This window comes from Dermacentor albipictus, chromosome 4, assembly GCF_038994185.2.
Source record: "Dermacentor albipictus isolate Rhodes 1998 colony chromosome 4, USDA_Dalb.pri_finalv2, whole genome shotgun sequence".
Lineage (NCBI taxonomy): Eukaryota > Metazoa > Arthropoda > Arachnida > Ixodida > Ixodidae > Dermacentor > Dermacentor albipictus.
This window is the reverse complement of record NC_091824.1, coordinates 139,915,268-139,942,300: the sequence shown is the minus strand read 5'-3', so window position 1 is coordinate 139,942,300 and position 27,033 is coordinate 139,915,268. Positions and strand designations below refer to the sequence as shown.

The 27,033-nt window shown below is 48.4% G+C and overlaps 2 protein-coding genes across 3 annotated transcripts in view; one reads left to right on the top strand and one right to left on the bottom strand.

Annotated features, from left to right (window-relative positions):
* LOC139059353 (methanethiol oxidase-like) overlaps positions 1-27,033 on the top strand; it is a 423,146-nt gene that overhangs the window by 194,923 nt on the left and 201,190 nt on the right. The gene's annotated exons all lie outside the window — the stretch shown is intronic.
* LOC139059459 (uncharacterized) lies at positions 717-5,641 on the bottom strand. Its single transcript, XM_070537888.1, has 2 exons — positions 5,291-5,641; positions 717-3,307 (listed from the first exon to the last, which is right to left on the bottom strand). The coding sequence occupies exons 1-2, from the start codon at positions 5,639-5,641 to the stop codon at positions 1,673-1,675; spliced, it is 1,986 nt and encodes a 661-aa protein (XP_070393989.1). The 3' UTR covers positions 717-1,672.

Genomic DNA, 27,033 nt, shown 5'->3' with positions numbered 1-27,033 from the left:
AGCTTCTTCATTACCTCTTGAGTGAAAGGAGGACCGGCAGAGGCGCAGCCCCACAGGACATGTTCGAAGTCCGCATAGTCACCACACAGAGGGCAATCCGGGCTTGGGAACCGGTCGGGGTACATTGTGTGTAGCGCTGCGGGGCTCGGGTAAGTGCTTGTTTGCAGTAGTCTGAGAGTGACTGCCTGGTCCCTGCACAGCGAGGAGTTCGGCGAAGGTAGGACTCTTCTTGACAGATAATTGTATTTGCAGATTTCGTTGTACGAGCAGAGAGGCTCGGGTCGCCCAGGAGAGGACGCGTTGCCCAGCGCACGGTCAGTGAAACCTCGTGCAGCCGAGTGCGCCTCCTCGTTGGGGTTGATCAAGGCACCCTCAATGGTCCCAAGGTGCTGAGATCATGAATTTTTTCATCAACATATGTTCTTACCCTTTTGCCTGGGACCTCATTGTGTCCCACGTGTGACAAGGATAGTTCAAAGGCGTGTTATAGGTCCCCGAGCCCACAGGAATATGTGCCATTGATCTTGGACCCTTTCTGCAATATCACCATGATCTGCCAACATGATATTTTTGTCAACATCTCGGACGCAAGTTTTTTTGCAGATCATAGCCATAGACAGCTTCGCTGTCCAAATAAAACAGGGAATCCAGAATTGCTAGCATTGCAAGTGCTAGCATTGCTAGCACTTGCTTATCAAGGCCGATTTCGTGCAAATGCGCGCAAGACTTTTAATACCAGGCCCTATGCAGTTTTGCAGTGAGCACAAGCATAAGGTAAAATGTTTTTCGCGCTTCTAAGGCGCGTGACATCTTCTCCGGTCTCATTAGTTCAATTTAACCCATTAAGTGTGCGGTAGTGCTCGCGTCGTAGCGCCACAGCACTTTCGCGTAATATTCGCGCTTGGCATTTTTTGCTAGGTGTTGCGCCTCACGCAAACAGCATCGCAGCGTCTGCTCATTCATTTTGCGATCGACAACAGACGACACCGCAGAGGGTGAAGCCGATGCCATGTGCCCTTCTTCAAAAGATGGCAGTCAATCTTACGAGAGCCTGCTGCTGCCGTGCTGTAAGGAGTTCATGCGCCAGAGGAATTGCTGAAGCCAGCCGATTTATTGCGACACGCAGGTATGTTGCCGGTCAATAGTTCTAGATGAAGACGCCTCAGGGATACTGGTCGCACATTTAGCAGTAAGCTGGAGTGGACAACGCGTTCTAGAATGCGTTCATCATGTAATATAGTCATATAATGACGTATGCTCTTCCGATATGCTCCAGTGAAGAACTGAAACGGGATTAACGCTACAACGCTTGTACGCGTGTACTTTTCCAGTGGTTGACTCGGATTTAATCTGATAAGGTCTAGTCCGTCAATTGAGCTTTCGCAGCATTTTTAGAACCTTGACAGCGTTCGCCAATCATGACGCGTACTCTCTATGAGACTGCGAGTCCTTCAGGGAGAACGTCTCGCAGGAAAGGTTGCGATGATGCTTCGGAACTATATTGAGTAGCGTTTTTCTGAAAACATTGGCAGAGCAGAGCTGAAAATACAAGATGACCCGATAACTTCAGTGTAGTCCGGAATATTCTATTGTGTGTGAAGTCGGTATGGTAGCCTGTACTAACTGACGAACTGTGCATGTGTATGGTGGACGAAGGCGACAAATGCCGCCATCAGACGGCGACAGGCGCGACCCTCACATCGTGTATGCAATTCGCCACCCGCGGCAGCGTCTGGCATTGAAACGCTGCGCAGAAGTCGGGCAAGCGCCGCATAAAGTTGGTGCTCCGGGACAGCTGCTTGAGCTCCTCGTGCCTGAAGCACACGTATCGCACGTAGAATAGCATGTAGAAGAATTGGCTGGGCGAAATGTACAACAAGCTCCACATTCTGACTACCCTGTGCCACCCGGCGCCCGCCACGGCGCGCACCGTCGAGCGCAGCGACAGCGCCGGGTACGGTAACTCGGTGGGATCCTCGCGGCCGACTTGACCCTGTATACAGTCCATGTGACCGTTAAGCACTTTCGACACCACCTTGCTCCAGCCTGGGTGCTCGAAGATGGCGTGCCAGAGAGTAGACGCCAGCTGGACACCCACCAGCGCCGCAGTGATGTATGTTTCGCGGCGGGCTTCGACCCTGATATCTGCGTACAGGAAGGGCGATAACACGATAGCGTCCTCCAGTAGTAAGGCGTACGCATCGAAGCCCCTTAAGCGCGTCCAACTCAGAACACCGAGACCGCGGGCGTCGGCGTGCAGCAGCGTCTTGCGCTGAAAAGCTCGGACGGCGATGACGTTGGCGCAATAGTCTTCCGTCAGGTTCGGCAGGAAAATCTGGTACCAGTGCGACAGCTGCGTGGGCAAGAGCAACCGCAGCCGCGAGATCAAGGCATGCGCCTCCTTGGCGTCTTCGGGACTCGCGAATATGTCGGTGGCGTCCGCGATGACTGCCGCGGAGATGGAGTCGTAGAGGGAGCGCAGTGTGTCGTCTCTCTCTTGGTTCGTGAACTGGTGCACTGATACCAGGTCCCACAATTCAAAGAGGTAACTGGTGTCGGTGTCACAGAACTCGGTCCATAGCGCGGTGCCTTTTTCCGCTGTGCTGTCTAACAGAAACCCTTTTCGGAAAAGGGCAGCCGTGGTTCCGGCGATGAGGAAGGCTAGTGATGTCGCATGGAAATATGGTGAGTCGAGTATGTCGAAGACCGTCCGGATGACACTCGCGTGATTTACCGTGACTATCATGGTGTCGCTGCAGCGGTACGAGCAGACGTCGTTCATGTGAAGCCGCCACTCATCGAGTGATGCTCTCGGGAATAGCTGGCCGAGCACGTCAAACCCGCCATGTAACGGTTCTCTTTTATCGGTCACCAGGCTCGCGTGGTACAGCCGGAGTCGTAAATCCGAGAAGCTTTTGCGCGTCACGTTAAGTCCAAGGCGCTGGCTGACGACCGATATTGAGTGGTCGATGAGGGTGCTAGTCGGTTTCCACCGGATGTTCCCAAACTTTCCATATTCAGGCGTTTGGGAGACTATCGTGTTGAAGGGCCCTTTGTTAGTCTTAAGGTTCACTTTTAGGTCGAAAGTCAGCGATATTCCGTACTTGATCTCCAGTATACCGGCGGTGTCGACTACTGGAAAATCGTTTGTGCCACTCCACCTGTAGAACATGTCGGCGACATCGTTGACGGCTTCCTTTGTGGGTGACAGTCGCTTTACGAGAACAAATAAGCAGCTGAGGTAGTAAGCGTGTAGGACGTCGCTTGCAGGCGTTCGTAAGGTTCCCTGTAGTGTCGGATACAACACCTGCGAGCAGAGCGAATGCTATCGCTGAGTCGCTGCGGAACAATCTTAAGCAAATGCGAGTAGAAGCGTTTGTCATATGACATTGTAGTTGCACAGTTAGTACGAAATTTGTACAGCCTTAGTTGCAACACAAGGAGAATTCGGAACTGTACCCTGTGGCCGCATTTCACTTCGAATAACACTATAAATGATTGTTAAGCAGCCGAAATGAAAGCAGCAAAAGTACTCCTTTCGGGAGAACGATACACGGTGGAGTGTCATGCGAGAGAGTCTTCCGTGAAGCCATAACGTATATTGGACTGCCTTTGTTTCAAGCGACAGCAGTTTGTTATTTCCAAACATTATCGCATAGCAACAAAGTCATAGTGCATCTATCAACACCCTGAGAGCAGCGAAGCGTTAGACACACGTAAAAGGTATCTCAGACACGTGAATACCTGTCCGAAATATGCGATGTGAATGTGTTTTATAAAGACGTCATATTTTATGCTTCTCCGCCAAACGTCGTCGTGCACACAGGCAAGGCACTTTTGTTACGATACAGTTATTCTGCTGGCCTCTAAGAAGGGCTGGGAGGCACCGATCAGCTTGTTTCTAAGTGCCCCTAGGTCTAACCGATGTGCTTTTTACCTAGTGTGATTTGATCCTATTAGATCATTTGGCATGTGAAAATAAAAATACCGGCACACGCAAGCCTCTGGAGAGCACCTAATGTTACAATAAAGTGGGCGGCGCAGTACCACAGCCGGATCCAGGGCGTTCCGATGGTTCGGGCCACCGAACCCGGAGCGTGCCGCTGGGTGTACGCATTCAAGATCGGCGTACACCGTCGGCGCGCGGAGGCCTCGACGAATCCCCAATGCACGGAGTAGTTTGGATTCTTGCTTTGGTGCCTGAGTCGCTGCCAAAATATACTAAATAATGCCACGCTGCTTGCATTTAGTTGTGCCGATTTTTACGAACTTCGCGGCCTCAATTGCAAGAATCTACGCGCGCATGCCTAGAGAATCTCTGTGAACTGCCGGGCACATTTTCTTGCGATAGAAATTAAATGGACACCCCAGGCGCATTTCTGCCGCCGCGGCCGCCGCCGTGATGTTGCGTATAAAGTCCAAGGGCGATAAGACCATAGCCGTGCTCCGCATGCTGTATGTGCGAGTGGAAGTCTTCGATGGTGACCCGGCAAACGCGGTTCAATCTCGCGTGCGGGAGCAAGAAACGCCGGCCAGAAGCGTCTCGGGCGACTGCTAGGGTGCCTCGATGTCCTCCTCGCCCGCAGCTCCGTACAGAGCGAAGACAGCCGCGGCGTCTGCTACGGAGTCGGGCACGCGAATGGCGGACGCCGTAGTAGACGCCTTTGACGGACGTCGTATATAGGGACGCCTTGCCGGCCTTCATGTGTCTTGAAAGCAATCTGCGACGTGGCCAAAGTGCGCGCCCGCAAGGGCCTCATCTTAAAAACGATCTGCGATGTTTGCAGAGTGCGCGTAGTGCCGGTAGCTTCGTATGCGCTGTGCTTTAGACGTTTCGTTCGCGTTGAAGCGGGAGCTGCTCGAAGGTCAAGGCGTTTGCTGCTGCCGTGATTCCTCAGTCCAGCATTTCGACAGCGAGTTTCCGCGCTCATCGAGCGAGATGTGTTCATGTTTAACTGCGTGCGCGTGACACCGCGCTTGCTAATTTAGTTAAAACGCGTTGACGGGCTAGTTGGTCTGAATCCACAATAGAGTGTGCAAGCGCTACTGAACGAGGACGTAGAAAGAAGCAGACACACAAAGACAGCGCTGTGTCTGTTTTTTCCTGCATCCTCGGTCGGTCACGCTTACATATTCAATCTTTGTTAATTCAGTTAGTAAGCGAATGTTTACAAGTCTAACGGCCAATAAAACTACTATCCTCGTAATCAGTGCTTCGAAACTGCAACTTTCTTTTTTTCGACCTATTGTGCCGGCTGACCTTCTCTAATATTATGCAGCGCACGCATACCTCCGCATGGAATAGCTCAGCGTTGGCTTCAGCGAGCCCATCTCGGTGATAGCAGGCGTGGTCCAGGAAGTTGTTGCATGCGTCCACGGTGCGGTTGGCGCGCCGGTACATCTCGACGACGAGCTTCTCGCAGCAGAAACCCGGCGTCGACGGCAGCGGAGGTGGCTCGTCCGTTTCGCGGTGGAGCGCGTGGCGCAGCGCCCACAAGGTTAGGCCTAGCGCGGTGGCCAGGATCGCCGCCCAGCACACGAACTGCGGCGGAACGGGGCCGAATAGCGTCTTGTAGCCGCCGCGTGGGTGTTCAGCGTGGGCCTGCGTCCGGAGCGCTGGTCCAGGGTCGGTGTCGGTCATCCCTCGGCGCCGTCCTTGCGAGAGAATCGCTCGTGGCGGTATTCGCGAGAGCAGCTCGTGGTCGCTTCTTCTTGCGGCTCGGTTGACAGTAAAATTTACGATGTTGTTAATGATGATGTTGTTGTTAATGAGGATGATGATGATTTTCAGGCTGTGCCGCATACCCACAAATAGGGAGTGAACCGAGAAGCGGGGATATATTTATAATAAATATATAAATAAATAAGAGTTCATAAATAGCTATGGAAGAACAGGAGGATAAATCTGGCATTGTTGCTCGAAGTTGAACGAAATGAAGCTCAGAATCTTCCCGCTCTGTCGCCTCAAACTGTGCCGAATGGCTCGTCAAAGGCGACCCACCGCATGGGCTGTTGGATCGCTCCAAATACGCCGAAAGGACAAAACTACTAGCAAACGGCTTCGTCGCTTAGGCGTGCCGCTTCAGGGTGCCCACGAGATACTATTCTCGCAATAAATATTAATAACCGCGATGCAGTTCAGTGCATACGCGTGAATACGGTCAGGCCGGTCGGATTTTCGGCGAGTAACATACGAGCAGAACATATGTAAAACTGCTATATGACCGCTGCAGATGAAGTGACCATTGATTGGACTCTATGTAGAGGCTCTGGATTGGACTTGTCCTGAAGGCACCGGTCGAGAGACGGATGCCCAGATGGTGGACAGGGTCTAGAATTTTTAACGCACTTGGCGTTGCAGAATTATAAATTATTGCTTCGTGCTAGATTGTTGTCTCCAGCTGCTTTTATTGTGTTGGCATATCATGTGTGAATTGTATTCCCCCCTATGTAATGTCTTTCGGGACATTAAGGGTATTAAAAAAATTAAGGCGGAATCGGACGTGACTGTCATATGAGTTGAGAAGGCACTTTCGGTCACTACGTCATGTAGTTTCTGACAGAAGCTTGAGAAGGTTCGTTGTTTTGAGACATTTTATTTTCAGATTTTCAATATGGGGAATAAATGTGAGCTGTGAGTCTAAAGTGATTCTCTGGAATTTATGTTGGCTGCTCACAGAGAGTGTGTCTCCCTTGATTGTAATACTATGCAGTGGTGCTACTCCTCTCGTGCTTGAGAAGAGTACGCAGGTACTCTTTTGTGTGTGTTTTGAAGCTGTTCTCATCCGCTCATTTAGATAATTTGTTTATACCAAGCTACACTTGTCATTCGCAGAAATCAGTATTGCATGATTTGAGAGAGAGAGAGAGAGAGAGAGAGAGACAACTTCATGTAGTCGCCTGCAGAACGACACCATGACTAAATGGCGCCGTGACGCGGGCCCTGACGTCTTCTCAGCGGGTGGTCTCTACTCAACTCCAGCGCGTGTCACTCCCGCGGTTGGTCGCCCTGTGGGGCAACGTTCCGTCGGTTTCGCTCGGCCTTTGTCTTTCAAGAGCCGCCGAGACCTGCTGGACGGCCCAGGTTTGGCTTTCGTGGTCGTAGCATTCCGCCGCAGCCGCGAGTCGCGGAGGAATCGTTGTACTTGTCGAAGCCTCATTGGGGAACTTGGTGCAATTCCATAGGATGTGCGTCAGGGTGGCCCTCTCCCGCTGGCACACGCGGCACACATCACTCACATATAATTTAGGGTATAGATGATTCATTAATACTGGGGTGGGTAAAGAACCAGTTTGCAATTGTCTGAACCGCACCGCCTCCGCTCGGCTCAGCCCCGGGTGCGGGGGTGGGAAAGTCCTTCGAGCCAGGCGGTGGAACTGGGTAAGTTCGTTGAACGTCGTCATGCGGTCCTTGGCACTACACCAGGTTGGACGGTCGGTTGCAGCGGCGCGGTTGGTTAGCGCTCGCGCCACTGCGTGTGCCGTCTCGTTGTGGTTATCGTGCTTCTCGGACGCATCGTTGCCCGCGTGCGCCGGGAACCACTTGATTCTAACACACCGATTCTGTCGTTGCAGGTCAGCCGAGCACAAAACGCGCACAGCCTCACCACACACTTTGAAACTTACTTGAACATCGTCAACAAGAACGAAATAAGACATTGCGCGTGGAACGACTTTATGCAGGCTGTTCATGTTTACAATAAATAGTGTGCAACTAAGTACGCCCCCTTGCCGAACACCAATTTCTTGGGTGAAAGATTTAGATAAAGCGTTACCAACTTTTACGCGAAAAGTGCGGTATAGACAGATAGCTTTCAATTGTGTTTAGCATGTTCCCGCGGACACCCATCGCGGAAAGATCACGGAGGATTCCGAATCGCCACGTCGTGTCGTACGCTTTCTCTAGGCCTAGAGATACTGAAAGTGAAAACTGCTTATGAATGAATGCATCTCTAATGTTTGCCTCAATGCGCACAAGGTGGTCTATTGCCGACCATCCCTCTCGGGAACCACACTGAAGGGGGTCTATTTTGCTATTACTATTTAGGAAGCCGAATACGCGTTTTTTCATAATAATATTTTTTATAATTTTAATGATGAATAAGAATTTTTTCAAAAACAGACAGCTTGCTAGCGCTATTGGCCTCTAGCTGCTGGCTAAGGCCGGGTCTTTCCCTTGTTTAAGAACGGGGATGACTATAGCTTCTTTCCAGGACGGTGGAAATTACCCCGCCGCCCACATGGTATTGAAAAGGGATTGGAGTTTGTCCAGTGTTTCAGGGTGTAGGTGCCGAATCATTTCGTATATGCATTGTTTGCTATGTTTGCTATGCACGCACAATGAGGCCACTGTAACCCATCACCCCTATGTTCCCATGTATTATATCGAATATGAGAAATATGGAGCACGTGTTTCATTTTTATTGCGATAGAAATTATGTGGACATTGCAAGCGAATTTTCGCCGTCGCTGTCGGCAAAAAAATGTTTCGTCTTTAGAGTTGTCGGTGTATATACAACAATGGTAAGCAGGCTCTAAAAGTGGGGCATTTTACTATAACGTCGTATTGGTTGACAGGCGTGCGTGTATGTACAGCATTATGGTAATCTGTTGTACACTTAAGAGCACAGTCTTGCGTAAAACCAGCCCAGTCTTGCAATTCCCGTGCAAGACTTAGCCGACCTGATGCACTAAACGCGCAGTACTTCGGTAAGCTAAAACACGGTTAAGCTTTACAGTGACCCTATGCCTTGCGAATGATTTTTTCACACGTGCGGCTACGTGAAGCAGTTGAAAACACACAAACCAAATTGACAAGGAAATGTGCTGTCAGCCCACTCTTATGATATATTAAATTGGTATTTTGTGCTGTCTTGCAGATATCGCATTGCACGGTACTTGTTATGCACGAATAAAAATCCGAAAAGCCTAAAACAAATCATTATACGCTATTTATACAAAATTTTGAGAACGCTGCAGATCTTACGGCAGAGGCAGCACGGAAGGAGTAGTGACATGTTTGTTCGACCATACTGGAGCCGCCTCTGCATTCCCGGCCAAAATATAGAGCATCTGACACCGTAGGCAGAAGGGTATAAAAAAATGAAAACAAAAAGAAAAGAAAAGTAAATCAAATATACATAAGCATACAATTGTCAAAGGACATCCAGCCTCAACTGCCGATAATAGTAGTCAAGAACTTAACCGATCTTCTAATCTCATATTGAAAGTCTGTGCCAAGATGAGGGGTTACTGGCCTCATCCACAATAATTTGCCTACCGTTCCCGGGCACTACCATGGCCTACTTTTGTTTCCGGTGGTTATGGTGCCTTTTGCTGGTCGTACTCTTTGTGAAAGCACACTGCCTAAGTAGTGAATTTATGTCGCCAGTTCAAAAGGCTTCAGAATAAAGAGCTGCAGGCGAGTTCTGTCCATGCGCATGCGCACTTGAGAGGTGATAGTGCTCTCGTTTTCAAACACGAGATATTTGCACGTAAAGTTTAGTGCACTAAACTGTGCGTCAAAGAAGACTTCCGACGTGCCCCCGAGGAAACATGATTTACTCGGAAAAGGAAATCTGTGATAAGGTGTGCCACGCAATTAGCTAGGCTAATAAATCTCTAGCCTCTCTACGTACCCAGTCGATCTTTTTCGCTCCAATTCGGTTTAAGCATATCTAGTGGTTATCGCGAATTTGGGCTGGCGACAACTGAAATTAAAAACAATGACAAGAAAGTCTGTGCGCATTGCTGCTGGTTCGATGCAGGTCTTCGCTTTTCACGCCGCCAAAAAGTTTTGGTGACGTGCGGCATGTGGCATATCTTATATACATGTATCAAAAATTTAAGGGCTTGTCATGGCATACGGTTTCAGTTCCCCTCCCATGTCATAGGAAAAGTGCAGGGAAAAATCAATAATCGTTGTATCATTTGCCTCAAGAAATGACATAAATTATCACTTCCTCGCCATGGCCTAGCACTTTCTTTCAAGTTTTGTATTTCCACCTGAACCATATGCTCAAGCCGCAAACAATGAACTGGCATCGAAGCGTTCGAATGACGCGAGTATAGGGTACCTGCGACTGTCCATACAGCGCCGTGTCCTATATTATGGGCTGAGATTACACGTCGTCACGCGGGCAGGATTGAGATCGACCGGTCGTGTATGTAAAGCCCCTTGATGTTTGAAAGTAGCGACACTCTCCTCCTCACGGCGCTTTCCTCCTCGATTCTCCTCGCCCGCCGACTGCGCACGGCACGCTATTCCTCCTTGGCTACCGCGGACGGGCCGCAGGATTCTATGGAGGCGTGTTATTTTGGGCCAGTTGCGCGCCCCAGTGGGGTTGAAAATTTTGAGAAATGCTAACAGCAGCATCGATAATGCTAGAGGCAACATTTATGACGAGGTTGGTTTTTTCCTAAAGCCGTATGAACGGAGTATACCGATGTAAAAGGAGCTTTTGAGGCGAGTTCTATACTCCAGACAATTTTTCTGCCGCATGATGAGATGCTTTATTTCGTGCGTCTGATATAGTATTGCTTGTGACACATCCCTTTGTGTGTGGCTTATTAAGCGAAAGCCTTAGACCTCTGTATCAAGGTCCCGTTGTGGGCTACAGAAAATATCACGGGACTGAAGGAAGGCGGGAAGCGAACCAAAGCATGTGCAGCCGCGCATAGGAGATGATTAATGATTAGCAAAGTAATGATTGATTAGGATGGGATTAAGATGAATTCGGGTGTATTAAGGAGGGTTAAGGTGGATTAAAGTTGATGAAAGTGGATTACGGTGCATAAAGGAGGACAAGGTTGGATTAAGTTCGATGAAGGTGGGTTAGGGTGGATGAAGATGTGTTGAGGTGCATTAAGGACGATTATAGTGGATTAGGGTGAATTAAAGTGCATGAAGAAGGATGAGGATGGATTAGAAGGATTAAGGTGCAATAAGGAGGATTATGGTGGGCTAAAGTGAATTAAAGTGAATGAAGGGGGATAAGGGTGGACTAAAGTAGATGAATGTGGATTAAGGTAAATTAAGGACGATTATAGCGGATTAGGGTGGATTAAAGTGGATGAGGAAGTAGTAGCGTTGGTTAAGGAGGATTAAAGTGCAATAAGGAGAGTTAGAGCAGATTAAGGTCGATGACGTTGGATTAGGGCTCATTAAGGCGGACCCTCGTGGATTATGGTGGATTAAAGTGAATGAAGGAGGATTAAGGTCGATGAATGTGGATTCGGTGGATTAATGTGCATTAGGTGGATTATGGTAGACTAATCGGGCTTAATACTCAATGAACCCTTATTCACCTTAGTCCACCCTAATTCACCTTAATGCTCCTTCATCCACCTTAATCCAGCTTAATACTCCCAATCCACCTTAATACAACCTAATCAATCTACATCGCCCCTAATGCACCTTACCTACCATATACGTTCTTAATCCTCCTTTATCAACCGCGATCCATTAAAATCCGTCTTAATCCTCCATAATCCACCCTAATCCTGCTTAATAGTCCCAATCTACCTTAATACACCCTAATCCACCTCTATCAAACCTAATCCAGCTCTATGGTCCCTAATCCACCTTAATAGGTCTTAATGCTCCTTTAGCAACCATTATTCACCTTAATCCACATTAATCGGCCTTAATCCTCCTCCACCCATCTTAATCCTTATTCATGCATCTTAATCCTTCTTAAGGCACTCTAATAACCTTAATCTTCTTTAATACACGCTAATCATTAATCCATTTTATGTCAATCACTAATGATTCATTAATTAACTTGGGCAATCATTCTCTTATGCAGGCGCGGACATGATTTGGGTCACCTCTGGCCTTCCTTGGGTCACGTGATACCTCCAGTTTACAAGGCGACTTGAAACAGAGATCTCAAGGCTTTCGCCTTAAAACTTCAAAAAAACTCAATGTTGACTAGCTAACGCTCATCACCTGCAATAACACGGGTATACTTGCCACTAATTTTTTCAGGGTGCCAAACACAATCTATAAGGCTACACTTCCGAGTGAATAAGAACAGTTCGCGACGTATGAGGGGAATATTAAGCATACTGAGGACAACCGCAACATAAACGCTGGTGAGCGTTTATGAGCGTGGTGAGCGTGGTGGGCGTGGTGAGCGGAAGAATGAAAAAAAATCTGTCAGCGCGGGCGAAAGGAAACAGGGAAGACCGTGTTGTCTAACAGTCTGTCTACTATAAGGAAAGAGAGAAGCTATTCAAAGCTGGAAAGGGGCGAGGTAAAGAAACGAAAGAGAAACCAGGGCTACGTGATAAACGAAATAGAACTGAGATTTGCATTAGAGCTTCAAAAAAAAGAAGGAAAGCAAAAGTCAAATTTGTGTTGCACTCTTCTTTTGTTCAAAATGAAGTCGCACGTGACTAGGCCTGCTAAGTTGCGCCCACGATGGTGATGATGATGATGACTTCAAGGATTGTCTCGCAAATGAGCTGGATCGCTCCCAGAAAAGCAAAGTCACCCATTTATTTCGTGGCCTCTTCAACGGTTTTAATACACGGAAGGATGACTGCATATGTAATAGGGAGTTGCGAATATCAAAAGTTTCGAATACGAATCGAATGGGAATCGAATACGAATACTCTTCTTTGAATATCGAATCGAATAGCGAATAATCGTATGCGCATGCATTTATTAGCAAGTTGTGTTAAATTGTTATGTTGGAACATTGCAATTACATTATCAGCGTTAAAGAAACTACACTAGTACGCTGTTATACTAAACCATTGTGTATTTGGCTCATGTTAACTTAGGAAACTTAGTAATTCCCACTAGCTGTCCTCGCCAGCCTGTTCCTTATTATAACGCGTCAAATGCCCGTAAACTCGGAGGGGCTTGACCCTCAGCAAGGCGTCAGTCGCCACACTTGCTGTCAAGCAATAAGATCAGAGTTTACAGCGACAATGAAAGAAAGAAAGAAAGAAAGAAAGAAAGAAAGAAAGAAAGAAAGAAAGAAAGAAAGAAAGAAAGAAAGAAAGAAAGAAAGAAAGAAAGAAAGAAAGAAAGAAAGAAAGAAAGAAGTGCACCCTTGATGTTCGCAAACACGTGCCCCTTGCTACTGGGAAACCTGCTTTTCCGCAACGTTAGCCCTCCAATGGCTAAGTGCGCTTTACAGGCGAAATTTCGCTAACAGCACGAAATTATCACAAAATTCAGCATGAGATCGCCCAAATATCCTTAGAATAGATAGAAACAAATCCTATGGACCGTGGCTGCTCCCGCACAGCCACCATTATGTTTGATTGTAATCGGATATTCGTATACAACCGGATATTCGCACATTTTCGAAGATGTATTTTCGAATAGAATACGAATATTAAAAACATAATATTCGAACTTTTCGAATATTCGCACACCATTAATAAGTAAGTATTGTTAAAAGAAATTAACTAGTCTGGGTGTCAGACGAAGTGGGCAAAACCAGTTAAGAAAAAGGAAAAAAGAGACATTAGGGCGATGGATGGATGGATGGATGGATGGATGGATGGATGGATGGATGGATGGATGGATGGATGGATGGATGGATGGATGGATGGATGGACGGACGGATGGACGGACGGACGGACGGACGGATGGATGGATGGATGGATGGATGGATAGATGGAGCAAGTAGTCAGTCGCCACACTTGCTGTCAAGCAATAAGCTCAGAGTTGAAAGTTACACTGAAAAAAAAAGAAAGAAACAAAGAAAGAAACAAAGAAAGAAAGAAAGAAAGAAAGAAAGAAAGAAAGAAAGAAAGAAAGAAAGAAAGAAAGAAAGAAAGAAAGAAAGAAAGAAAGAAAGAAAGAAAGAAAGAAAGAAAGAAAGAAAGAAAAGTGCACCCTGGGTGTCAGCAAACCCGTGCCCCTTGCTACTGGGAAACCTGCTTTTCCGCAAAGGCCGCCGTTTAATGGCTAAGCGCGCTTTACAGGCGAAATTTCGCCAGCAGCGCGGAATTATCACAAAGTTCAGCACAAAAGCGCCAAAAATCTTTAGAATAGATAAAAACAAATGCTATGAACCATGTTTGTTCCCGCACAGCCAGCACTATACTCGATTAGATTCGGATATTCGTATCCAACCCAGTATTCGACCATCTTCGAAGATATATTTTTCGAATAGAATACGAATATTAAAAATATAATATTCGAACTTTTCGAACATTCACACATCGTTAACAAGTAAGTATTGTTGATATAAATTAACTAGTCAGAACTCAGACGAACTGGGCAAATACAGTTAAAAAAATGGAAAAAAGAAAGAATAAGGCCATGAATGGATGGATGGATGGGATTGGACCTGACGAAAAGGGACCGGACGGACGGACAGATGGATGGATTGCAACTCCCCGGTTGTTGAATGGGATGGCATGATCACCTAACATGACAATTATGATTTTGCACACCATCGCGGTGTGTAAATCATAATTGTGAGCGTTCACAAATGATAAACGTTTGCACATCGTCCACAGTCGGGCATATTGAAAGCTAATCACGGAATCTCGTTTAGGAAAGTGTCTCCCAGGATATGTAAAAACGTCTTGAAGGAGATCTAATGTAGCCATTTTTATAAGCGCTATGCTGGAATGTTTCCCTGAACTTCCTCTGCAACTCTGCGCCGTTGCTTTTTTATTTTATAGAAACTTTTTTATTTGCCGCGAAAATGACGCACCATGAACACGAATGACGTTGCGCTACTTCCAGCCGTGGGCTTATTGAAACAGCTAGTGCGACTTTTATACGTACGCATTTCACAACCATCACTTCCACCTCCAACTAAACATTACCGCACAGAAAGGTATAATCCCCTCATCCTGGAGGACAACTAAAGCTACTTTGACGCATGTGTCCCCTGCGTGATTGATAAGTTACGCTTCTAGTATAGATGTATTTTCCTCTCCAGTTTATCGTGCGATTTTCTCAGGACTTTGTTAGCTTGAGAGGCAGTGTCACTGGCACCTCTTACAGTGGTCGGTCGAATGCCCAGCGGATCGATTGTTCATAATCAAGTTGTGTTCACGTGCGTTTCATTATAACAACGGTCCATTTGCCTTACGTATACTCATTTGGAAACCGGAGGAATTTGGTATACTGTTCCTATCTTGTAATCGGTGTATAGTATCCCGACTTTCTTAGGAAAGTAAGTTTTCTCCGGCTTTCTCATCATGGAGCAAATTCTTGGCTGCTCACAAGAGGCTGAAAAAAAGAAAGAACTGACATTATTCGCGATGCCTGCGACCTATAGGTGGCGCGCGCGGTAAACCAAGATGGCTGTCCGGAGGAGGATCGCGGGCGAAGCGGAGGTACGGTGGCTAGAAGTTGAGGTGGCGCCAACGCCCGCATGTTCGCGACAAAAGCGCGCTCCTTCGATTGCATTCCGTGGCGTCTGTGTGAGATGCGCGTGATCATGTGGGCCACTTGTAGGGTGGATGCCTTGAGTAGGGGGAGGGTGTGGGTGCAGCGTTCGTTTGACTGTATCCACATCCCCAGGATTCTGATGAGCGTCTTTTCGGGTATCGGCTTCCCCTTGAGGTAGACTTTGAGCTTTAACTCGTCGCTGGTGGGGACTGTGCGGTTTTGCTTTCCTCTCCAAACTCTCAGGAGCTTGCACTTCTCAGTGGAGCAGGCAAGCCCTCTTGCTCTGACGTACTCCTCTACACAGGTGGCTGCCTCTTTTAACTTCTCTTGTTTCTCTCTGAGCGAGCCTGTGTTAACCCAGATGGTGATGTCGTTGGCATACATGGCATTGTTTATGCCGTCGAATTCTTTTAACTGTTTTGCCAAGCCAATCATGGCTATGTTGAAAAGCGGGGGGGGGGGGGGAGATGACCGACCCTTGAGGCGTCCCATTGTTTTGAGTAAGGAACTTCTCTGATCGTAGCTCTCCCATGCCAGTCGTTGCTGTTCTGTTTGAAAGGAAGGTTTTGACGTGGCCGTAGACTCTCCTCCCGCAGTTCAGGTCGTTCATGCCCGTGGGGATAGCCTCGTGGCTTACATTGTCAAAAGCCCGTTTGATATCCAATGCCATTATTATATTCTCCCCGCTCCTGGGGACGTTCCCGAGTACTTCTTTGATTTGAAGCAGTACGTCTTGGGTCGATAATTTTGCTCTGAAGCCGAACATGTTGTGGCGATACAGTTCGTTGTCCTCCATGTACTGTTGTAGTCTCAGCGTCACCACTCGTTCGTACAGTTTTGCCAGGCACGATGTGAGCGAGATCGGGCTGAGGTTCTCAATTTGCAGTTTCTTGCCCGGGTTAGGGATCACGACTACCTCCGCATGCTCCCACTCCTCGGGGACGGTCTCAGCTTCCCAGTGTTTGTTGAGAAAGTCGGTTAATTCTGCGACTAACTCTTAGCTGAGTTTGCGGGTTAGTGCGTTATTGATTTTGTCTGCACCCGCGGCCGTGTTTCTGGTTGTGTTTCGAATCTCTGCGTAGACCTCTTCTCGCGTGAGAGAACCTGGGTAGTGACCACTACATACTCAAGGCGCCAGTAACTTCTGACAGGCTAAGGCGTCAGCTGGGATCGGAAAAAATTACGGACTGTAGCGCTTTTCGAGAGGCATGCGATAAGAATCTCGCCAAGGACGAGATCTAATCGATAGAAGAGTGGGGAAAGATGCTCAATGAAAAACAGCGCAAGTACACCAGAGAAATCGCGGGAACGACGCAGACGCCCGAGGTAGACGCCAGACTGCTCAAGCTGTGGGAAGCTAAACGCGGGCTCACCAAGAAGTGGAAGAAACAAAAATACAACAGGAAGCTAAAGATAAAGATCGCAGAAGTCACAGCGAAAGCAGAGAAGTACGCGGCGCAATTGGCAAGGCAAAATTTGCAGCAATTCAGCGACTCCCTCAACGGAACTTTGAACACAGCGAGGACGTGGCATAACCTCAAGGCTCTCATAGATCCGACCAAGGCAGAAAACAAAACCATTTATCGGCTCACCCACCAGTTCGAGGGACCAGACTCGGAACTCCTGGAGAAGGTACGCGTTAAGTGCTTCGGGGACACGAACCCAGCAGCTTACTCAGAGCGCTACCGAGGAAGAGAAAACGTTAACCTGGTCAGCACTTGTAAATAATATTTGCCATTGTTTCGGCATTTACATTGTGCATCAATCTAAACCTTCGTTTTTTTTCTGAAATGTTTCTATGTGCTGATCTATTTACTGTATATGCTATTTATTTTCGGGCCAGTGTTTCTATGGTTTTCTTTTCTTTGTTGATTTCTGATGTAAGCCAATTTTATTGTTATATATTACTTATTGCTTATGTATCTTCTGGTTTCTCGAAATCTATCACGTTGAAGCAAAAGTAATCCTTTGTTGACAAGTATTCTGAATAATTGAATTTTTCGTTGCTGTGTGCCGTGTGTTAAAGATTTGTTTAGCAAATATGCTTGTGAATGACATGTCATGCTGCCTTAAACTGTAGGGGCGCAGAGGTTCTGTCAGGCATATTGCCTTTACCTCTGCCCCCTACATGGAGAGAACCCGTGAAACAAACAATAAAGAAGTGAGGTGAATATTCTATTGTGTGTGAAGTCAGTACGGTAGCCCGTACTAACTGACGAACTGCGCAAGTGTATGGTGGACGAAGGCGACAAATGCCGCCATCAGACGGCAACAGGCGCGACCCTCACATCGTGTATGCAATTCGCCACCCGCGGCAGCGTCTGGCATTGAAACGCTGCGCAGAAGTCGGGCAAGCGCCGCATAAAGTTCGTGCTGCGGGACAGCTGCTTGAGCTGCTCGTGCCTGAAGCACACGTATCGCACGTAGAATAGCATGTAGAAGAATTGGCTGGTCGAAATGTACCACAAGCTCCACATTCTGACCACCCTGTGCCACCCGGCTCCCGCCACGGCGCGTACCGTCGAGCGCAGTGACAGCACCGGGTAAGGTAACTCGGTGGGATCCTCGCGGCCGACTTGACCCTGTATACAGTCCACGTGACCGTTAAGCACTTCCAAAACCGCCTTGCTCCAGCCTGGGTGCTCGAAGATGGCCTGCCAGAGAGTAGACGCCAGCTGGACACCCACCAGCGCCGCAGTGATGTATGTCTCGCGGCGGGCTTCGACCCTGATATCTGCGTACAGGATGGGCGATACCACGATAGCGTCCTCCAGGAGTAAGGCGTACGCATCCAAGCCCCTTAAGCGAGTCCAACTCTGAACACCGAGACCGCGGGCGTCGGCGTGCAGCAGCGTCTTCCGCTGAAAAGCTCGGACGGCGATGACGTTGGCGCAATAGTCTTCCGTCAGGTTCGGCAGGAAAATCTGGTACCAGTGCGACAGCTGCGTGGGCAAGAGCAACCGCAGTCGCGAGATCAAGGCACTCGCCTCCTTGGCGTCTTCGGGACTAGCGAATATGTCGGTGGCGTCCGCGATGACTGCCGCGGAGATGGAGTCGTAGAGGGAGCGGAGTGTGTCGTCTCTCTCTTGGTTCGTGAACTGGTGCACTGATACCAGGTCCCACAATTCGAAGAGGTGACTGGTGTCGGTGTCACAGAACTCGGTCCATAGCGCGGTGCCTTTTTCCGCTGTGCTGTCTAACAGGAACCCTGTTTCGAAAAGGGCAGCCGTGGTTCCGGCGATGAGGAAGGCTAGTGATGTCGCATGGAAATATGGTGAGTCGAGTACGTCGAATACCGTCCGGATGACACTCGCGTGATTTACCGTGACCATCATGGTGTCGCTGCAGCGGTACGAGCAGACGTCGTTGATGTGAAGCCGCCACTCATCGAGTGATGCTCTCGGGAATAGCTGGCCGAGTACGTCAAACCCGCCATGTAACGGTTCTGTTTTATCAGTCCCCACGCTCGCGTGGTACAGCCGGAGTCGTAAATCTGAGAAGCTTTTGCGCGTCACGTTAACTCCAAAGCGCTGGCTGACGACCGATATCGAGTGGTCGATGAGGGTACTAGTCGGTTTCCACCGGATGTTCCCAAACTTTCCATATTCAGGCGTTTGGGAGACTACCGCGTTGAAGGGCCTTTTGTTGGTCTTAAGGTTCACTTTTAGGCGGAATGTGAGCGATATTCCGTACTTGATCTCCAGTATACCGGCGGTGTCGACTACTGGAAAATCGGTTCCACCACTCCACCTGGAGAACATGCCGGCGACATCGTTGACGGCTTCCTTTGTGGGTGACAGTCCCTTTACGAGAACAAATAAGCAGCTGAGGTAGTAAGCGTGTAGGACGTCGCTTGCAGGCGTTCTTAAGGTTCCCTGCAGTGTCGGATACAAGACCTGCAAGCAGAGCGAATGCTATCGCTGAGTCGCTGCGGAACAATCTTAAGCAAATGCTGGTGGAAGCGTTCGTCACGTGACATTGGAGTTGCACAGTTATTACGAAATTTGTGCAGCCTTATAGTTGCAACACAAGCAGAATTCGAAACTGTACCTTGAGGACGCATTTCACTACGAATAACACTATAGATGCTTTCCAGCATTGTTAAGCAGCCGAAATGAAAGCAGGAAAAGTACTCCTTTTTGGACAATGATAAACGGTGCACTGCCATGCTAAAGAGCCTTTCGTGGAGCTACAACGTATATTGCACTGCCTTTGTTTAAAGCGACAGCAGTTTGTTATTTCGAAACATTATCGCATAGCAACAAAGTCATAGCGCATCTATCAACACCCTGAGAGCAGCGAAGCGTTAGACACACGTAAAAGGTATCTCAGACACGTGAATACGCGTCCGAAATATGCGATGTGAATGGATTTGATAAAGATGTCATATTTTATTTTTCTCCGCCAAATGTCGGTCACGCAGACAGGCAAGGCACTTTTATTAAGGCGCAGTTATTCCGCCGGCCGCCAAGGAGGGCTGGGCTGGTACCGACCAGCTTATTTCTAAATGCCCCTAGGTCTAACCGACCTGCTTTTTACCTAGTGTGATTTGATCCTATTAGATCATTTGGCATGTGAAAATAAAAATACCTGCCCACGGAAGCCTCTGGAAAGCACCTGATGTTACAGTAAAGCGGGTGGCGCAGTATCTGCACAGGGGCAGCGGGAGCCAGTGCTGGAACCACAGCCGGATCCAGGGTGTTCCGATGGTTCGGGCCACCGAACCCGGAGTGTGCCGCGGGGTGTACGTATACAAGATCGGCGTAAACCGTCGGCACGCGGAGGCCAATGCTGCCAAAGTATACTAAATAATACCACGCTGTTTGCATTTACTTGTGCCGATTTTCACGAACTTCGCGGCCTCAGTTGCAAGAAACTACGCGCGCATGCCTAGATAATTTCGGTGAACTGCCCGGCCACATCTTCTTGCGATAGAATTTGTATGGACACTCCAGGCGCATTTCTGCCGTCGCCGCCGCCGTGATGTTCCGTATAAAGTCCATGAGCGATAAAACCACCGCCCTGCTCCGTATGCTGTATGTGCGAGCGAAAGTCTTCGATGGTGACTCAGCAAACGCGGTTCAATCTCGCGTGCGGGAGCAAAAAACGCCGGCCAGAAGCGTCTCGGGCGACTGCTAGGGTGCCTCGATGTCCTCCTCGCCCGCTGTTTCGTACAGAGCGAAGACAGCCGCGGCGTCTACTACGGAGTCGGGCACGCGAATGGCGGACGCCGTAGTAGACGCCTTTGACGGACGTCGTAGGGACGCCTTTCCGGCCCTCGTGTGTCTTGAAAGCAACCTGCGACGTGGCCAAAGTGCGCGCCCGCAAGGGCCTCATCTTAAAAACGATCTGCGATGTTTGCAGAGTGCGCGTAGTGCCGGTAGCTTCGTATGCGCTGTGCTTTCGGCGTTTCGTTCGCGTTGAAGCGGGAGCTGCTCGAAGGTCAAGGCGTTTGCTGCTGCCGTTATTCCTCAGTCCAGCATTTCGACAGCGACTTTCCGCGCTCATCGAGTGAGATGTGTTCATGTTTAACTGCGTGCGCGTGACGCCGCGCTTCCTAATTTAGTTAAAACACGTTGACGGGCTAGTTGGTCTGAATCCACAATAGAGTGTGCAAGAGCGACTGAACGAGGACGTAGAAAGAAGCAGATACACAAAGACAGCGGCGTGTCGGTTACCTCCTGCGTCCTCGAGCGGTCACGCTTACATGTTTACAAGTCTAACGGCCAGGACAACTACTATGCCCGCAATCGGTTCTTCGAAACTGCAACTCTTTTTCTTTCGAGCTATTGTGCCGGCTGACTTTCTCTAATGTTATGCAGCGCTCTCATACCTCCGCATGGAATAGCTCAGTGTTGGCTTCAGCGAGTCCATCTGGGTGATAGCAGGCGTGGTCCAGGAAGTTGTTGCATGCGTCCACGGTGCGGTTGGCGCGCCGGTACATCTCGACGACGAGCTTCTCGCAGCAGAAACCCGGCGTCGACGGCAGCGGAGGCGGCTCGTCCGTTTCGCGGTGGAGCGCGTGGCGCAGCGCCCACACGGTTAGGCCTAGCGCGGTGGCCAGGATCGCCGCCCAGCACACGAACTCCGGCGGAACGGGTCCGAATAGCGTCTTGTAGCCGCCGCGTGGGTGTTCAGCGTGGGCCTGCGTCCGGAGCGCTGGTCCACGGTCGGTGTCGGTCATCCCTCGGCGCCGTCCTTGCGAGAGAATCGCTCGTGGCGCTATTCGCGAGAGCAGCTCGTGGTCGCTTCTTCTTGCGGCTCGGTTGACAGTCAAATTTACGATGTTGTTGATGATGATGATGATTTTCGGGCTATGGAGCATACCGACATATAGGGAGTGAACCGAGAAGCGGCGATATATATATATATATATATATATATATATATATATATATATATATATATATATATATATAGAAATAGATAAGAGTTCATAAATCGATACGGAAGAAAAAGAGGACAAGTCATGCAGGGTTGCTCAAACGTGACCGTAATGAAGCTCGGAATCTTCCGGCCCGGTCGCCTCATAATGTGTTGAATGGCTCGTTAAAGGCGACCCACCGCATGTGCTGTGGGATCGCTCCAAATACGCCGAAAGGACAAAACTACTAACAAACGGCTTCGTCGCTTAGGCCTGCCGCTTCATGATGCCCACGAGATCCTATTCTCGCAATAAATATTAATAACCGTGATGCAGTTAAGTCCGTACCCGTGAATACAGTTATGTCGGTCGGATTTTCGGCGAGTAACATATGAGGAGAACATACGTAGAACTGCTATATGCGAGCTGCAGATGCAGTGACAACTGATTTGAGTTTACGTAGAGGGTCTGGATTGGACTTGTCTTGAAGGTACTGGTCGCGAGACGCATGCCCAGATGGTGGACGGATGGATGGATTGATGGAAAAATTTTTTAAGGTCCTTTAGGGCGCGCCCCAGCGGGCAGCGGACCGCTCCCACGTCGGGACAGAGAGGCCGAGCCTCTCCGCCTTGTCGCGGGCCCGTTGGACAGCCCATAACTGTTTTTCGAGGTTGAGGCTGTTTAGGACAGCGTCCCAGCATGAAGAAGTGTTGCTTTCATCGCCGCCTAACGCGAGACATTGCCAGTGCATGTGAGGTAATTTCGCTAAGTCATTGCATAGTGCACATGCATTTGTCGTCTGAATTTCGGGGTACATCTTGTGAAGAAGTAGGGGGTTTGGGTATGCCCCCGTCTGTAGAAGCCTTAGTGTCAAAGCCTGAGGTCTATGGAGTTTGCAATGTGGGAGGGAGTAGATCCTCCGAGCCAAGTAAAAGTGCTTAGTAATTTCGGTGTACGAGGAAGGAGAGTCCCGATTGTCAGTACCCCCGGCGTCACGCTGCCCGGTAGCCATGCGGTCGATGATCCCTCGCGCAGCTCCGTGTGCCGACTCATTGATGTTGGGCGGGGCACCCTCGATATGTCCCATGCGGGCTGGAAACCAGATCAATGTGTGTGGCTTGATCTCTTTGCTTTCTAATATCCCTAGGGCCAGCGCGGATCTGGTTCCTTTGACAAACGCCCTAACAGCTGATATCGAGTCACTGTAGGTTGATGTCCTCTTGTCGTCACATAAGGCCATCGCTATTGCAGCCTGCTCTGCGATTTCAGAGGACGTCGTCCGAATCGAGATTGCTTCGTTATTTACCTTTCACGATTTACGCTAACTACAGCGAAGGCCTGTCCGTCGGCGTAGCGCGCTGCGTCTACGAAACTGTTCGAAGCCCGTTCACGAGCGTTTTCCAGGAGACCACACCGTTCATCAACCCCCGACAGACCGACGAGCGACCCACGAGTGATTAACGAAAGGTCAAAAAGTACTACAGGACCAACGTCTCGGAAGAACGCAATACGCTTCCCCACACAAAGCTCTCAATAAACTCCAGGCAAGGGACTGGCGCCACCTGCAAACTAACACATACCCACACTTGTCTCGTCTACACGCAATCTCCCCATACAGTTATACGTCCCGGACGTATCCCTGGTGTAGCAACCACACAGCGACACTCGCGCACATAACACACGAATGTACCGACCGTCCGGGCGTCGCAATTTCACCACAAGTCACAACGCACACACTCACTGCGTGGTCTTCGAGGCGAGACTCTCCGAACTGGACCTGGGAAGCCAACTGGCGACCCTTGACCAGGCCCGGCCAGCCGCGATCGCCAGTGGAGCCCTGTCAGAGGGAACCACCCAGGAATAAACCGCGCAATGGTTTCTGCAATAATAAAGTTCCTCCTCCTCCTCCTCCTCCTCCTCCTCCTCCTCCTCCTCCTCCTCCTCCTCCTCCTCCTCCTCCTCCTCCTCCAGGAGAGCTTTCGCACGCGCCCGACGTCTTCCCAAGTTGTGTTCTGGATGGACGTTTCGTGGGATCGGCCGACAGTGATGCGGTCTCGCTGCTGTCGAGGGATGCTGCGGCACTTTGTTTTGATTACTCTGGGGCGGAACGCCCAGCTCCTGTAAGATGTGTCTTCCAGCTTGTGTGGTAGATAGCCTGACGAACTGGGCCCACTCCTGTGCTTCCGCTATTTCCTCTAGTGTGTTATGCATGCCAAGTTGAAGGAAGCGTTCCGTGGGAGTGTATATGGGGAGGTCGAGAGCTCGCTGCATTGAGCTTATCCGCTCCGATCTTTGCCAGCTGTGCATGGCCGCGACGTAAGTGAACCGACACATTACGAACGCATGTACCAATCTCACGAGGTTATCTTCTCCGAGGCCTTGCTTGTAGAATTTAGTAACGCACTTCGTGTTGCAGAATTATAAAGTATTGCTCCGTGCTTGATTGTTGTCTCCAGCTGTTTTTATTGTGCTGGCATATCATGTGTGAATTGTATCCCCCCTATGTAATGTCTTTCGGGGACTTAGGGTATTACAAAAATATCAAGGCGGGAGCGGAAAAGACTGTTGTATAAGTTCAGAAGGCACTTTCGATCACTACCCCATGTAGCGTGTGACAGCAACTTTACAGAGTTCATTGTTTTCAGACATTCTATTTTCAGATTTTCAATATGGGGCATAAATGTGAGCTTTGAGTCTAAAGTGATTCCCAGGACTTTATGTTGGCTGCTCACAGAGACTTGGTCTCCCTTTGATCGTAATACTATGCAGTGGTGCTACCCGTCTCTTGTTTGAGAATAGTACGCAGGTACCTTTTTGGGTGTTTATATTGAAGCCGTTCTTATCCGCTCATTTAGATAATTTGTTTATACCAAGCTGTACTTGTTCGCAAATAGCAATATTGCATGATTTGAAACTTACTTGTACATCGTCAACATAAACGGAATAAGACATTGCGCGTGGAACGACTGTATGCAGGCTGTTCATTTTTACAATAACTAGTGTGCAGCCAAGTACGCCCCCTTGCGGAACACCAGTTTCTTTGGTGAATTATTTAGATAAAGGGTTACCAAATTTTACGAGAGAAGTGCGGTTAGACAGGTAGCTTTCAATTGCGTTTAACATGTTCCCACGGACGCTCATGGCGGAAAGATCGCGGAGGATCTCAAATCGTCATGTCGTGTGGTACGCTTTCTATAGGTCTAGAAATACTGAAAGGAAAAACTGCATATGAATGAATGCATCTCTAATGTTTGCCTCAATGCGCACAAGGTGGTCTATTGTCGACTTACCCTCCCGCGGAAACCGCATTGAATGGGGTCTATTTTGTTGCTACTTTTTAGGAAGCTGAATAAGCATTTTTTCATAATAATCATTATCATTTTAATAATGAATGAGCATTTCTTCGAAAAATTTGCACAGACAGCTTGCAAGCGCTATTGGCCTGTAGCTGCTGGGGCTTTCCCTTGTTTAAAAACGGGGATGACTATAGCTTCTTTCCAGGATGGTGGAATATACCCCGCCGCCCTCATGGTATTGAAAAGGGATTGGAGTTTGTCCAGTGTTTCAGGGTGTAGGTGCCGAATCATTTCGTATATGCATTGTTTGCTATGTTTGCTATGCACGCACAATGAGGCCACTGTAACCCATCGCCCATATGTTCCCATGCATTATATCGAACATGAGAGATCTGGAGCACGTGTTTCATTTTATATTGCGATAAAAATTGTATAGACACTGCAAGCGAATTCTTGCCGTCGCTGTCGGCAAAGAAATGTTTCGTCTTTAGATTTATCGGTGTATATACAACAATCGTATACAAGCTCTAAAAATTGGGCATTTTACTATAATATCGTATTGCTTTACAGTCGCGCCAAGTAGGTATAGCATCATGTAATTCTGTTGTACACTTAAGAGCATAGTCTTGCGTAAAACCAGCCCAGTCTTGCAATTCCCGTGCAAGACTTAACCGACCTGATGCAGTAAACGTGCAGTATTTCGGTAAGCTAAAACACGGTTAAGCCGCACAGTGCCACTATGCCTTGCGAATATTTTTTTCAATACATGCTGCTACGTGAAGCATGTGAAAACAAACGAACGAAATTGACAAGAAAATATCAGCCCACATCTATGATATATTAAACTCGTTTTCTGTGCTCGCTTGCAGACATCGCATTGCACGGTACTACTTGTTATGCATGAATAAAAATCCGAAAAGCCTAAAACAATCATTAAACGCTATTCATAAAAAAAATTGAGAACACTACAGATCTTACGACAGAGGCAGGACGAAAGAAGTAGTGCATGTTGGTACAACCATACTGCAGCCGCCTGTGCATTCGCGACCAAAATATAAAGCATCCGATACTGTAGGCAGGAAGGTACAGAAAAAAATGTAAAAGAAAAGAAAAGGAAATCAAATATAAGTAAGCATACAATGGCCAAAGCACATCCAGCCTCAACTGCCGAAAGTAGTAGTCAAGAACTTAACCGATCTTCTAATCTCATATTGAATGTTTGTGCCAAGATGAGGGGTTACTGGCCACATCCACAATAATTTGCCTACCGTTCCCGGGCACTACCATTGCCTACTTTTGTTTCTGGTGGTTATGGTGCATTTTGCTGGTCGTACTCTTTGTGAAAGCACACTGCCTAAGTAGGTTATTGACGTCACCAGTTCAAAAGGCTTCAGAATAAAGATCTGCAGGCGAGTTCTGTCCAAGCGCATGTGCACTTGAGACGTGATAGCGCTCTCGTTTACAAACACGAGATATTTGCACGTAAAGTTTCGTGCAATAAACTGTGCGCGAAAGAAGACTTCCGGCGTGCCCCCGAGGAAACATGATTAACTTAGAAAAAGGAAATCTGTGATAAGGTGTGCCGCGCAATTAGCTAGGCTAATAAATCTCTAGCCTGTCTACGCACCGAGTCGATCTTTTTCACTCCAATTCGGATTAAGCATATCTAGCGGTTATCGCGAATTTGGGCTGGCGACAACTGAAATTCAAAACAATAACAGGAAGATTGGTGCGCATTGCTGCTGTTTCGATGCAGGTCTTCGCTTTTCACGCCGCCAAAAAGTTTTGGTGACGTGCGGCATGTGGCATGTCATATATACATGTACAAAAAATTTAAGGGCTTGTCATGGCATACGGTTTCAGTTCGCCTCCCATGTCATAGGAAAAGTGCAGGGAAAAATCAATAATCGTTATATCATTTGCCTCAAGAAATGACATAAATTATCACTTCCTCGCCATGGCCTAGCACTTTTTTTCAAGTTTTGTATTTCCACCTGAAC

Bases quoted from the DNA above. Each gene is read 5' to 3' on its own strand.
- LOC139059459 (XM_070537888.1), bottom strand. From the start codon at position 5,641: ATGACCGACACCGACCCTGGACCAGCGCTCCGGACGCAGGCCCACGCT. The intron at 3,308-5,290 runs GTATGCGTGCGC...CTCTGCTCGCAG, and splicing joins CTGAGCTATTCCATGCGGAG to GTGTTGTATCCGACACTACA.